Below are 15,044 nucleotides of genomic sequence, written 5' to 3' on the forward strand. Positions count from 1 at the left end.
CCTCCATTTCTTTTCTCCATTACAATTTGAATATGTGTATGTCGCTGTTGTTAACAGGTTATTGCCTAGTTAATGCTGATTTTGCCTGGGAGAACTCTAGTTACCTCAGACAAGTTTTTTAAGCGTATTCCCTACCTTACAAATTGGCAAGTAGATAAAATCTATGAAATAGTCCTAGTAATCTTATTTCATCGCCTATGGTTTGCTGAGTAATTTTGATACACTACAGAAACAGAAAAATTGGTCAATATGAATAACTTCGTGTAGAATAAATGAATGCCCTGAAAAGTTGAATTTCCCATTCTCTATCCTTCCTCCAGATTGCCCAGCTGCTTAGGATTTAGGAGTATCAGTGAGCCACCACATCATTATTGGTTGCATTGCTCAAACTAAGTAAAGATAACTGCTGTATCTGCTTTTTGTTGAAGCAATTTGTCAGGCGGTATACAAGGAGAATTGTGAATGTTTTCAGAGTAGGCACTTACTAAGGTGACAGTGCTTCTTAGGATCACAGTCTGCCCACTGAAGAATACCGTTGGGGAGCAGAGAGAGATGTGTGCTTAGCTTATGAATCTATTTTGTATTTAAATATTGTGCAGCCGTTGACTCTCTTGAGAAAACCTCCTCAGCATTCTTTCTGCCTTTCCTAGATTCCTCTGTACGAAATGCAGTGCAGGTAGGTGTATGGACATGCGGTTCCTTAGAGCGCTGTCACAAGCGCAAGGTTGTGACATCATTGCTTGCGTGATTCCGGGGGAGATTCCAGGCAGCAATGCGCAGAATAAGCTCTTGCTGGAGAATGTGGAAGTAAAATAAAAAGCAAAGGAGAGAAATATCTTGGATACAATCTTTAGTGCTTTTTCTTGTAATCCAGGATAGCTCCGTTGTGGAAAAATCTAGTTCAAGTGGTATTTCAGAAAGTATTTCCCTACAGTTGCCATTGGCAGGCCGTAGAGTGTGCCAGTCTAGGGCTACAGGTCTTCTAACCTGAGAATAAAATGTCTTTGGCAACACAGTGCCCACAAGGACTATTCCCAGCAGGTGTAAGTCATCTTAGTCTTTGTGTATGTGTCCGATTCATTTGATACGTATGCTTTGAGGGTTGTATCTTGCTGTTTTTTCCACTGGAGGCGTTCCCTGGCAGAGTACTATGAGGTCCTACTTTTACTGCCGTTTTGTGGGCATGTAGAGTGCCGCTTGAGATAAGCCCTAGGAGAAACTATTTAATGTCAAGGCTCAGGAGGACAAACATCGCTGGTAGTGCCAAAGATGCCTTGAAGCCCAAATAGATGTGTTCAGAACAGAGTATCAGATGTTTCTTGTTGAGTGATGGATAGAGTCAGAATTCATTGTGACTAAATAAGAAGGTACAATCCTTGAATTTCCCTGTCCCTTTGTCCCTGTAGTATCCACTGATATGTAAAATAACTTCCTCACCATATGTACAGATTATATGCTAATTAGGGCTCTGAACATTTCAGAAGAAATTAACACACATGTAATTTATGATCGGCAGTTGGTCTGTCAGACCTACATACTGTGTGTGGGCTCAGTAAATTTGTGGAGGATTTTAAAATCTGGAATCACATAATTAGAATGATAGTTAATACCATATGGAATAAGTAACTTTTGCAGCACAAATTTTTAATAACCTCAATATATTTTTTATTATTATTAAGAAACTGTAGTATATTCTAAAACTGTACAGAGTCTGTTTTGCGGGGAGGGGTTGTTTTGTTGGTTTTTTTAAAATCCTTTGCCTTTCAGATTTCTGTTAAACAAAAAAACCCCAAGCCATTCAAAGCACTTAATAATGTGGTGAATGTTCTCATTTTGAAGTTGGAAGAGCTACACTTGGTTCAGTGTGTGCTTAATTGCATGCTAGTTTTGGGTGCATGAACTGGTCTTTCAGTACTTGTGTTTGTTAGTTGCACTGATTGATTGCTTTGAACAGACACGCGTGCAGCATTACGGGATCAGCACGCTTGTATTTCATGTTTAGACTTTAACAATAGCATGGAGATCTTTCCAAATAGATGCCTCAAATCACAAAAACACATAATGAATGTCTTACGTTTGAGTTGTTTTTAGCAGGATTACTATATATGCTTACAAGTGGTTACCATTGTGCAGAAAAGCAATATATTTTGTATCTTTTCTTAGAACTAAGGTATTGGTGCATATTTAAACATATTTTTATTTTCAAATGGCATGAATATTTCACAGTAATTATTTCTTTAAGAAAAATCTGTCAGCATTTGCTGTCTGTGCTGTTAAAATGCTAGAATTTTAATTTGGGATCCTAGCCTGCATAAAATCATGTTGAAGCGACATTAAATACACTGAAGTCTTTTTACACCTGTGCTCCATGGTTATATACAGGTGAGGAGGAGACCTCAGCCAGAAGAAAGCTAAGAAAATACTGTCCAAAGAATGCCTGTGTTGGTTCAGTTTCTCATCTCTTGCTGTTTCTAAAGGCAAAATAAATGCAGATATTCAGAAAATAATTTTATTGTCAATTGTTTAAGAAACGTAACAGGAGTAATGTTCCTAGCATAGATATATGGATTCTTGGAGGTTTTGAGCATTCATGGTTATCCCTGAAACCAGTGTTTTCTGAAAGCACCTATACACTTTTAGGGGAGCACCATACTCACATTTTACAGCTGTGTTTATCACCCATCTCCATTTTGTTTTAGTAGTTAACCCAGGCATCAGCTCCAGCATACCCTATATTGTCCCTGTTCTGTCAATCAAGAGTTTTCAGCACATGTAGTGCTGGGTATCAGAGCTTTCGCCTTCAAACACCCAGAGGGGATGAACTCTGCTGAATTCAGAGCGTACAAGAGGCAGCTGTCTTGTCCTGTGGATCCTAAAGGAGTTTTGTGGCCTGGTTTTCAGGAATTTCACCTTAGCAAAGAATGGAGTTGGTGGCATAGACTAGCAAAAGTGAAGTCCATAACTTGTATTTCGAATTTTGACACTGGAGGAAAAAAGTGCCTTTTAATGGTCCTTTGTTGTTTATCCTATTCCAAAGCAGGCAGAGCTTTTTTTTTTTTCCTATTCAGCAATAAAATAAACTTCTAATGCTTTAAAACACCATCTCCATCTGTTACTTTAAGGACTCCCCAATGTGATTGTCATTCCATCCCTGTCTCGCCAGCTTGTGCTAAAGAGATGTCCAAATTCAATTGCGCGCTCTGCTGAAAGAGCAGGGAACCAGGTTTCCTCCTTTTGTTAAAACAAGCCAAAGAAATGATGTTTGAAGTGGCTTGCTTCAGAGTGGGCTAAAACTTTACCTTTGTGCCAGTCTGGATCAAGCCGTATTCTGAAGCTTTCTGATTATTTTTTTTTTTAAAGTTCATTTTTGCCAGAATAGGTATTAATATAAAATGCTAGGTTTACTGGATGCTGTGAGCTCTCTGCCACCTCACTATTCATCTAGCATAGCAGCGAATTTGAGTTTGGAACTACTGGTACAAAAGTCAAGGGTGGTTTAGGATAACTGCCTCATACAAATCTTCCTCAAACAAATCTTCCTCAAACTCAGTTTGTCTGCCTTTTTGTGGATGGGGCAGGCCACTAGTTTACCTACTGTAACTTTGTACCTTTCTCTGCACAAGGTGGTTGAAAATCCAGATTAAACGGTCTTTTGAGGGTTCCCTGAGCAGATGATCCTGCCCTAAACTCATCTGTTTTACTGTTTGCACCGAGCAGAATGGCCCATAAGCTCTGAGTACAGAAGCTGGATCCGAAACAGCTCTGAGCTCTATAAAATCAGCTTTGTGTTTTGCGTGGGGAAAGCTCTGTTTTACCAGGAGATGGAGCTCTCTGCAGTCAGTTTGACTAGTACCTGCCTTTTTTTTTTTTTTTGCGGTATTTTAAAAGACGTTTTTACAACAGTGTTTATGGTTACAGGAGAGTTTCTTTCAGCTACTATGTTTTGCGTTTTTTCCAAAATGCCTAAGAATTGTTTGAGAAAGCTTAATAAGGTAAAGAATCGTTAATTACTGAGAGACCAAACACAATCCAGCAGCAATCCGAGGTTTAGCTTGAATTTTAGTTTAGGGGAAAAATGCACATACAGTTTAGTTTATGGTTTCCTGATGGATGAAGTTACATGATGTTTCTGTAAATTTTTTAAACACTCAATTACGTACAGATTCTTTTTCATACAAATATGAAACCTCACTGTTAATCATTTACTACTTTGAATAAGAGGGTATAAATAAAACGTTTGGTTTCAGACACAGTCATACGGAGTTTATATTTAAATAATACTTTACTGTATGTACATGTGAAGATTGTCTGTCTTACTATGAACTTGTGTATTACTTCCTCATAAACTTACACCAACTCAGGAAATGGTCATTCTTATGTAAAATCACTAGGTTAGGAATGAATCGTTTTGCTTCTATTTTATAAACTTTGTTCATTTACAGCAACAGGTTCTCACTCCCTTTGTATTGTGTCCAAAGGATGGAAAATGCTACAGCAATATGATACACCCCATTGTTGACTGATGGAGGATGAAGCTGGTACAGGACTTTCTTAGTGGTATTTGAGGGTGGAATACATCCTTGGAAATTGATTATTTTTTTAAAAATAATTTCAATTGTTTCCTCTTATTAGAGCCAGTGATTTCTCTACTTTTAGCAGCCTTCTCCTATCTCTGACTCATTAACAGCAATGAGTCTTGCTTTTGCTAATGCAGCTATCTTCAATGTGCCTGTTTCCAATCTGAGGGGATGCCCAGTGGATGTTACAAATGGGGAAAATGCACTTATTGTATTACAGCTATGTGCTTTGGGTTGAGCTTGCAATCTTAAACCAGCATTGCTTTATTCTGTTCTCTATTCATCATCCAGGGATAATTGCTGTGTTTCTCCTTGATTTATGTTGAAGTCCTTTGTTTTCTCTAAATAACCAATTTTTTCATGTCCAGTTATTTGAGCTCTTTCTCCAGATTTTCTTTTAACTCTCTACAATATGGAGAGAATCATGATTGCTAGGCTGTGCTCCCTTGTAATAGCTTTTGTAGTGCTCACACTAATCTCTAAAGCAACTGGATTCCTGAAGCATCATAATTACCGTCTCTGGAGGTGAAGTAGAGCTTGTTGTTATGTCATGCTGTGCTAACATTTGAGTGTGTTAACATGACACTCCAGTGGGTTTTTGGAAATATCCTTCTTCAATGTACAGCAGTACATCCCAGCGCTAACTAGAAGTTACCTCACGTTGTTTGCTTAGCCACTTCTGCTTCCACTGCTCACACTCCCCGCGCTCAAGCCTTCACACACTGCTTATATGTGTTCTTAAAGGACTACCCAACTGCACACACCGTTTTGGAGCTGTGATACTTTATATATGGAAAAAGGGAACACAGCCACGATTAAGACTTGCCTTGCTTCTGCTAAGCATCTCTGGAAGTTCAGAATGGTGTCTGGTTTAGTTGGTCTATCTGTCTGTCCTTTGCAATGTGTTGAATAGTTGTGTACTGTGGTATTAAAATGTGGCTTAATCAGGGAATGGCTCAGAGGGTTGGGTAGGACCGAGAGGGAGGGAGCCGCACACGGTTTTTATTGTGCATGTTTTGACCACTGCTAAGTTCGGTTACTGAGTAAGAGAACCTATGCAATCATGATATCTTTGATGTAATATTTAACTCTGGGTGTTTTTCAATCAGCTTTTCAGATGCATGGCTCTTAAATTTTGTAGTTATTTTGCAATGGCCACAGCTGCATTATACAGCAGGTTAGTGTATCCACAGGAGTAGCCCTGCTGAGAAGAAAGAAATTGGCCTACGTCCTTCATTTTTTAAATTCTGAGCTGTATTGCATCTTTTCCAAATTACAGAGTGGCATCTTTACAGCCGCATTTGTGGGGAAAATGCTTTACTACAGTGTTTACAAATATTAAAAAAACCCTGCTATGTTGTGCAGCTGAGGGCATACATTCTTAAAGAACCTAAACACACACACAAGAGAAATGTCACAGATGTACAGTAGTGGATCCAAAAAAACCTACCACCTTCCTTACTGTGAGTGTGGAAAGTCAGAGAGAGAGAGAAATAGTAGTATGTGTCCGTCCCCTCCCCAACTTTTCAGTCTGTGTTCCTGTAGCCAGCTGGATCCATTACTGAGAAGTAATGAGGGTACCTTTTCATGGATCAATCTAAAAGCTGAAATGCACAAGAATTCAGAAAATCTTAGTGCTCCTGAGCTGGTACTAGAAAATGCTGCTTGTAATTTCCACTGATGCGAGTTCCTCGTTTAGATGAGGACTAACATTTCAAGCGCAGCTTTGTCTAAATTTGTTTTGAGCAAGACTTATCTACAGTGTTAGTGGTCATGGGGAAGTTTCAGCAGAACCTTTTAGCACTGGCCTTGGAGTCCTAGATGTGTTTGAAGAACAAGTGTTTGTTGGAACACTGGAGCACTTGTGTATTCCACTTTTCTCCCATTGATCCGCTCCGAGGTACCTCATCACTTTTTGCATCTGTCTTATCAGCGCACAGAAGTTTGGTTTTCCCCTTTTCTGTGTAAAATGCAAAGAATTTGCTTTTTTTTAATTTAGTACCTCATCCTGGGAAGTGCATGTCACAAACCAACTCCACCTTCACCTTCACCACCTGCCGCATTCTGCACCCTTCCGATGAACTCACACGAGTCACACCAAGGTAAGGGTTTCCCATGATGGCAAAGCCTTCAGCTCTGTCAGAGTTTTCCCTGTAAGGAAATGCAAAGTTATGGCATAAGCAAAAGCTTTAGCCACATTAGTGAATTACAACATACCCCCAAATTATTCCCCCCATTTTTAGTTACCTCAGCCTGATTTTTATCAGAGGCATGTGTAACGTTTTAGAAAGCCAATGAAAATATCTTAGTTTTTGTTGTCTCTAGTTAAAATATTGCAGGATCAGACATAACTCAGTTGGCTTCCAGTATCCAAACCTGACTACCCTTGATCCCAAACTGGTTGTAGTCTTTTTGTGTGAATGCACAGAAAGTAATACCTCACACAAAATATGAGAGAGATTTTTCCAGGGAGGAAAAATCTAAATCTTTGGTGCAGAAGAAAAAGGGATGCACGTGTAAAGAAATCTAGGAAATACATGAGGAATGGAAGAGGAAATATGCCTTCACAAAAAACAGGGAGCTGTCTACTTTGTTCCTTGGTGTAATTGTTGGAAATGAGTTCATAGTAGCCAAACTGACACTAATGAGCTAGCTTAATAATAGCAGTTGGCAGGCATAGGCAATACATGCTGATAAAAAGCAATCCTGTAGCCTTATAGAAAGTGAAGATCTGAGAACCAGGGAGGGTGAGTGAATTTCAAACCTAAAGAGAGAATTTTCCTTCTTAGCAAGTCAGTATTTAAAGAATGCTTTTTCTCTTTAGAAGGACAATGCCTCATGACTTTCTCTGCCCCTTTCAGCTCCTGTGTGGGACGTGCCGTTGTGCAGGTCCCCATTCAGAGATGGTGTGTCTAGACTTGTTTAGACATGAGATGGGCACTGATTACCTAAGGAACGCATGAAAAGTAAGGGTATTAAATATGAAAACCTGCGAGGTGGAAAGGAAATGGATGATGATTAAATGTAACTTTTCTGCTTCCCTTTCTGAACTAAGTTAATCATGGCCTGGCTGGTTTTTCTTTACTCTTTTCTGTCTTCCTCTCCCCTCAACACTGTTACTGAAGAGATCCTTTTATATGGCTGAAGTTCTATTTTAATTTTCTTATTACTGTTCAATTGCTGTTAATTGTGGTCATCATAAACTCCTTGATTACGTTGGTTACTAAATCTAATGAGTCAGCCACAACTGACAGGTAAATTCAGTACACTTTCAGGTATGTGCCAAAGTTCATCATTCATTCAGGAGGAAAAAAAAAAAGCAAAATAACAAATGTGTTGTTTTCAGCAAACGTGTTTGAGGAGCTCCTCCTTACCAACTATAAACGATTCTTCACAGGTCATGTGAGGAGGACGAGGAAACAGCATTGTGTCTCGTTATGCTGAGAGGAGGTATAGGGCAGACACTATGACCCAGCGTGGCAGGGGGTGAGCAACACTGCCAGCAGCGTCTCTGTTGGCAGGGTCATCTACAAGGAATGCTAGCGTGTGTGGCACCAGCTAACCCAAAGAGTTTTGGTATTTACCTACCTGGTTGCGTTTTAACCTCGCCTCTAACCCAGGCGACGCTCTAACCAGACTAAAGCTCATCTAGCTAAATGAGGTGCTCATTTATTTCTTTCTTTTCTCAATCTAACCCTGCGACTGTCACTGGGCTGAGTTGCTGAGGCCAGTTTTGAGTTTGTTTCTGTGGTTGTGTCCGGGCTGCTCTGCAGTGTTGGTCAGTTTGATGGGGAAAACATTTCCCAGTTAAAGCAATACCAAAATGATCAAACAAACAAACAAAGCAATGCCTACATAACAACCGCTTTCTTGCAGGGATGTCCTTTTTTTATTTTTTTTTTTTAAATTGCACTGTCATGTGTACCTGTGCTGACAAATTAGTAGAAATACTAATTAAATATCTGTGCAACTGAAATCGTGAGCTGGAAAGAACGAAGCTCTTGGAGTTAATAAGCCACTGGAGTGCTGTAGTTTTCATGTTGTGATTAGGACATCTTCAAAGTCTGGTAACTAACAGTGTATGTCTGCGTTTCCAAAATGTACTTGGCTGTGCCCTGTAGAAAGTCAGTTCCTGCAGTAAGTTCTCTTTCTCATTCTTTTTCCTCCCTCATGCTTTTCAAGATTTCTTCTGTACTTGTGTGTTTAGCCGGTGTGGGAGTTGCATCACAGTGGCTGTCGCTGCTCTTTAGTTTCACCATGAATTGGTATCAGACCTATGATGATGCATCTTTAATCAATGCTTAAGAGAAGAATTGTGAACTAACTTCTCCTTTCCTCTCAGCCTTGCCTTCAAAGTGTGTGTGTGTGCTGCTGCAGCGGGTATGGGTGGCTTCCTTAGTTCTGCTGTCGGGAGTCCTTCTGCCCTGCCGCTAATTCAGTCCGGGCAGAATGAAGGGGACCTAGGGAGAGCCTGAGCTTGCCTTAGCACATCTGCCACATGCGCTGCCAGCCACAGCACGCTGCGGGGTGCAAGAAGACCAATTCCAGAGCCGCTTAGCAGGGCTGCTTTTCAAATTGCACCACTCTTAATACTTGTTTTCTCAAACGCATATTTCACTGCAGTTTTAGTGGATGAGATTGCTCTTGTTGAACTGCAACTGCAGGGTGAAAATCCTTTGGCAGTTGCATTTGCTTTCAGTAGGAGTTGGTACAGTTCTAAATTACTGTAGAGATCATGTTGGTCAGATCCTGTTTAGCCACAGAAAGAAGACATGACTTGAGACTTCATAGCATCAGGCTAATATTTCCTTAATTAAGGTGTGCCTTAAAGATGTTAAAGTTCTGCTGATTTTTAGGAGATCACTGGACAAAAGTTTGTAGCCTTGTATTAACTCATGTCAGCTGATTGCTATATACCATTAGACAAAGTTCTAAGCTTACCAGAAACTGGCTCAGAACAAAACATTCCAGGATGTTGGCATTCTTGGCTTCCCAGAGTTCATTAATGTAAGGTGAAGTGAAACTGCAAATTCCAGTCAAGACATCATCTAGGCTCTTGTGTCTATATGGGGAAAAAGGATGCAATTGATTCATTCATCTGAGGCTTCTCTATACCTGGAAGTCCAACCAGATTGTCTCAGTGTGGCTTTTGATTCATTTCTTGGTACAGAGAACCCAACTTAAGTTGAAGTTGCATGTTACAGCTGAGCCGATCCAACAGCGTGGCTCTGCTGAAAAGGGAAGCTCACGCTCTTCCCCCTGTTTCCCCTCCCCTTTCCCAGATACTTAGTTTTCCATCTTTCTTGCATTTGCTATCGTTTTTGTCTGACTCTGTTGAGTGTCTTCTACTTGCTAACCTGGCAAGGTGAAGGGGAAGATTTCCTTCTTTGAACAGTGGTGAGCTCTCAGGTCAGGGAATTCTCTGTTAGCATCAAGTGTTGCATTGTTTAAGATGCTTAAAAGGCTGTTAGAGTAGATGAATCCATCCCTAGGAAATACTGTCATGGAATCAACTTTTGCATGTATGTGGCAAAAATCATCATTTCAGTATGGTTAGAAATAGTTGGAAAGCTTTTTATATTAAAGATGCATGGAACCCTTGGGATTCTCCCAAGTAGACATGAATTTGGAATGTCATGGATGTCCCATATGCCTTGCTTCTGGAATAATTAAGTACACCATGCCTTATTCAGTGAATGGTGTACCTTGGACTGCCATAAACTTAGAGTGGGAATTATGCATAGATAAACACGCTGTGGCTAGCCTGATCTATAAGGAACAAGTTTTTTAAGGATGACACCATAGTGCCAGAAACCGTCAAACCTCAGTGTCCATGAGATCTCCTACTGTGGCACAAAGGATTTGGATCGTCTCCTTTGTGTTGGTAATTCTTTGGAAATAGGCGCTTCGTTGAGTCTCTGTTCTTTCAAATGGTCAGCTTATGGGGAGAGGATGGTCTGCCAGAATGATGTTATTTGATATGCCTCAAGAAATCCCAAGCCCTAATAACTAGCAGTGGTGTGCTTAAGAAAAAAAAAAATGCAGAGAGATAGCACTAAACCTAAGTATGTAATGTCTGCCACCTGTTCTAAATGTGCAGATTATTGCACATGTAACACTTTCTTGTTAACTGCCTGTAGATAGTTTATTTTGAGAAGAAAGAACTGGAATTGAGGAGCAATTTAGACACGTTTCAAACTATAGAAATTAATGTTTTACCAAATTAACAGTAGAATGGCTCTTTGTCATGTTTGGTTTGCTGTTATCAGTTACCTGTTGACCAGTTGACAACCAAAAGCTTGACTGTATTTTTTTTTCTCATCTCTTTTGATCTGTCAAAAGTCAGATCCCCCATCCTATTCCCCATAAATGAAATCAAATTCAACAGAAGAAGGGTTTGACCTTAGAGAAGTGCATGTTGGTGACAATGCCAGCTTCCAGCAGCTTTGCTACAAACGCTTCTGTAGCAAATACGTTCTCCTCCTCCCTTGCCGCTCTCTCTGCTATGACCCAGCAGTACTAGAAGGACTAGCAGTTCTGTGTGCTCACAAGTGATACTAAAAAGTAAATATGTCTTGTTTATACCATTGGTCAAGTTCTCCCAGTTTCCTTGTCCCATGGAAGCAACTAGGAGTTGTGACAGCCAGTAGACGGAGAAGAAAAACCGAAGGTGTTGATCACAAACCTGTCAATTTAGTAGTTTATCGGAAGAAATGTGGTGGTGGTGGGGAATGCATTAATCCCATGAGACTGGGTGGTGAAGTGTGCAAAGTGGAGAGATGCGTTTTGTAAGAGATGATATTTTAGCACTTGTCATCACATTTGTGAGGAGCTGGGAACTGTCAGTTCCCCCGTGCACTCTCAAAATGGATAAAAGGCCCTGTTCAGGGTTAAAAATCTTGCTTGCAGTGTTTTAATTCCCTAGTGGAGAGAATAACTTGCCTGCTCTTTTGCTTTCAGCCTTAACGCAGCACCTACTCCAGCTTGTGGCAGCATTAGCAATTTGAAAGGCACCCCAGTGGCTACTCCCTGTACTCCTCGGCGTCTGAGTTTGGCCGAATCCTTCACTAACCTCCGGGAATCCACGACGACGATGAGCACGTCTCTGGGGCTGGTGTGGCTGCTGAAGGAAAGGGGCATCTCGGCAGCAGTGTACAATCCGCAGAGCTGGGACAGAGCCAGCAAAGGCACGCTCCTGAACACGTACCCCCCTAAAATGGCGATCATTCCTTCCACTCCACCAAACTCACCTATGCAGACACCTTCTTCATCCCCTCCATCTTTTGAGTTCAAGTGCACCAGCCCACCTTATGACAACTTCTTGGCTTCGAAGCCTGCTAGTTCAATCTTGAAAGAGGTGAGGAATAAAAAGAACATCAGGAACAGTGAGAGTCAGACTGACGTGTCTGTTTCCAACCTTAATCTCGTGGACAAAGTCAAGAGGTTTGGTATCGCCAAAGTTGTGAGTTCAGGGCAAACGTCAGCTCCTCCTTTAACTGATGACCAGGGACCTCTTCTCTGTGGGGCACAAGGACCGGTGAGGGCCCTTGTTCCTGGAGGCCTGGCACCAGATGGTCTCCCATTGGGCTGCCCTGCCGTGACCAGTGCCATCGGGGGCATCCAGCTCAACACTGGCATCCGAAGGAATCGGAGCTTCCCCACCATGGTGGGTTCCAGCATGCAGATGAAAGGCCCAACGTCTCTCACTTCGGGGATCCTCATGGGAACCAAGCTCCCGAAGCAAACTAGCTTACGATGAAGGACTCTATTTTTACAGCTAGTCTTTTTAAATAAAAATACTCAAATGCTTTCTCCGATCCTCTTTTCCTTTCCCCACCACCCCTTCATTGCCTCTTGAGTTTGACAAATCAACTTCGTGCCTAATGGGAGAAATGTGTATAAAACTGTATAAAATATGTAAATATGTACCAGATCTATTGTAACTAATTGGATTATTTTACTGTTCAATTGAGTGCAAAAGGCTCTACGTTATGATTGCTGTATTAAGGTTGACTTGCCAACCTTTTGAAAAGGTTTGTTTTTTTTTAAGATGCACTGAAAAAAACACAAAAGAACAAAACCAACAAAAAATAACTTGACTAGGAAAACATGAATTCCGTAGCTAGCCTAACTTGAGTTGAAGGTGCATGGGAAGCTATTGAATGTGTTTTGTGAGACCTCGCATTACATCACTTGAAGCATGGGAGCGTTTGTGCTTTGTTAAACGCTAAAAAAAAAAAAAAGCACTTGGTTTAACATATGGTAGTTTTGATTTTGCTTCTGTAGATGAGTTGAGCTGAGTTATTGGAGTGCCTGGCTATTATGCCTGAATGGATGAAACTGTTTTTGTTTTGGTTTGGTTTTTTTTTTTCCCCTGTTCTGTATCCTCCTCCTCCTGGAGGTGCTAAACTTGAACTAAAACTGTGTTGAGGTCAGCAGGCCTAAGTGGGTACCTGGAATATTGACATATTCCTACCACCGCTGTTTCATTTGGCACGCTTACACTCTGTGTGACTTTTTTGTTTTGTTTCGTTTTTCAATGCTGCACTGGATTGTGAAAGGGAAAATGCTTTACTATGTGTTGCTGCCACTGAAACATGCTTTGTCAGTGCCCCCGAAGAAAACAGTTTTCACAACTTGTGAGGTAAACATGGCAGTGACTTCCTGGAAATCAAAGTTGCGGAACAGATTGACAGATAAGAATGTTATAAAAGAACATGTAGCAAAAACAGTATTCGAAAAGGTGAGTCCTTGAAACCTCATCAGAGAACCACAAAAAACATTTAGTAACGGAATGGTACAAGCTGGAAAGAGCAGCTTGCAACCCTCATGCTGATCTTCGGGTTTCATGCATGTGGGGGACCGTGGCCTTGTAAGCAGGGTGAGAATTTTCCCCACTCGTTTTCTGTTTCCTTTTTTTCCGAGAAACCTTTTTCATCCAAAGTGGGACCTTAGCAGAGGTAAAAATACGGGAAACGCTTTATTCCAGTGTGTTTTTAGACTGAAAAAACACCTCCCAGAACCAAACATATAACCCCTGCTTTTTCAGAAAAGAAACAAAAGACGTCGCACAACCTTTAGTTACAGCCAGGCCATCCTAATTCACATTCGATTTTCTCTGTTTCTCCCAAACTTCTGCTGGGTGCTTGTAGAAAGGATTGAAATATCCTGGAACTGGAACAGGCTGGGGGGAGCTGAGCTGGCTCCTAGAGCTGAGCTGAGACCTGTGTTTTTTTGGAAGGGGGGATGGAGAGGAGCGAAGGAGGGAGGGTTTAACATCCGCTTTTTTTTCCTTGCACTTCTTGTGGCATCGAAATGAAGCTCCCCGTTTGTTACCGTAATCACACTACACGTAATTGCCGTGGATTGCCGTTTGTACCAGACTGTTACTAAATCATTAGCACTGTTAACTTCTTGTATAAATGAAACTGTCTTTTAGTCTTTGTGACGAGAGATAGGTGGGTGGGTTTGGGTTTTCTTTTTTCTGAATGAAGTAGTTATTGCGGTAGTGCTATGGACACTAAGGATATTTTTTGAGAAAGGAAAAAAAAACACATCGGTCAGTTACTGCATGTGTTTGAAGACTTCTATTTATTCTATGAACTTAAAATGTTTTAGTAAAATGTCATCAGCTCTCTTTGCCGTTGTATGTGTGCACTTATTGCAAGTAAATTTAAGTATCTTTTTATTTGAATGTATCTTAAAACAGTAGATAGAATAACAGTTGATTCTGAAAAAAATCATGGACTTAATGGACCATTTTATATACCCAGAGGAAGAAAGCAATACCATATGAGAACTTAAAAGTGTAGAAGTTAATCATGCAATCAGGAAGTATTATTTAGCCTTTAAATAAGCCGTAGGAGTTGTCCACCCACCGGAGAAAGCAATTGTAACACACCAGAAAGATGAAATTTAAAATTTTCTTCACTAATATAAATAAAATAACAGAAAAGTTGCATTGTTGTGTATTATTAAACATTTTTCCTCTTCTTTTACTGTGATAAATATTATACCTTGATCCCTTGCTTTCACCTTTCAGTCAAAGCGAAACAGGAGGCCAGCACCGGGTTTGGGTTTTTAAATTCTTAGGCGTAGAAGTGGTTGAAGAGTTTTGAGGTTTTAAGATTGCTGGAACTGGTGAAATTTGGGTCAAAACAAAAAATATAAAAGCAAATGCAGGGGTTTTTTTGAGTTCTGAGAAAGAAGAATTGGACATGGTGTGGTTTGTGTATTTTGAGCAGGAGAGGGGTGTGAACTCTCCTGCCTAACATGATGCAAAAACTATAGTGACAAAATGTGAAAGTACAGAGTAAGGAGGAAACATCCTGTCTTTTCCAACAGAGACAGAAGTGAGGTCTGCTGTTAGCTAGTATCTTCATTACTGAGGGAAGAAACAGACCACTGATTAAATCCCAGGTCATGAGAAACTCCCAAAATCCTGGACACGTGGGGAAGGCTAAGTCG

The 15,044-nt window shown here is 40.7% G+C and overlaps 1 protein-coding gene across 4 annotated transcripts in view; it reads left to right on the forward strand.

The window, feature by feature from the left end:
- The window catches only part of TRAK1 (trafficking kinesin protein 1), a 109,450-nt gene extending 94,914 nt beyond the window's left edge, over positions 1-14,536 (forward strand). For 3 of the 4 annotated variants that reach the window (XM_074575259.1, XM_074575260.1, XM_074575261.1), the window contains 2 exons: positions 6,577-6,679; positions 11,538-14,536. In XM_074575259.1, the coding sequence (XP_074431360.1) occupies positions 6,577-6,679; positions 11,538-12,336 (902 nt within the window). In that variant the 3' untranslated portion in view covers positions 12,337-14,536. Of the gene's footprint in view, positions 1-6,576; positions 6,680-7,974; positions 8,064-11,537 lie in introns of all 4 variants that reach the window. The other variant, XM_074575262.1, reaches the window with a different exon arrangement.
- The last annotated feature ends 508 nt before the right edge of the window (positions 14,537-15,044 follow it).

This window comes from Larus michahellis, chromosome 2 (assembly GCF_964199755.1).
Source record: "Larus michahellis chromosome 2, bLarMic1.1, whole genome shotgun sequence".
NCBI lineage: Eukaryota > Metazoa > Chordata > Aves > Charadriiformes > Laridae > Larus > Larus michahellis.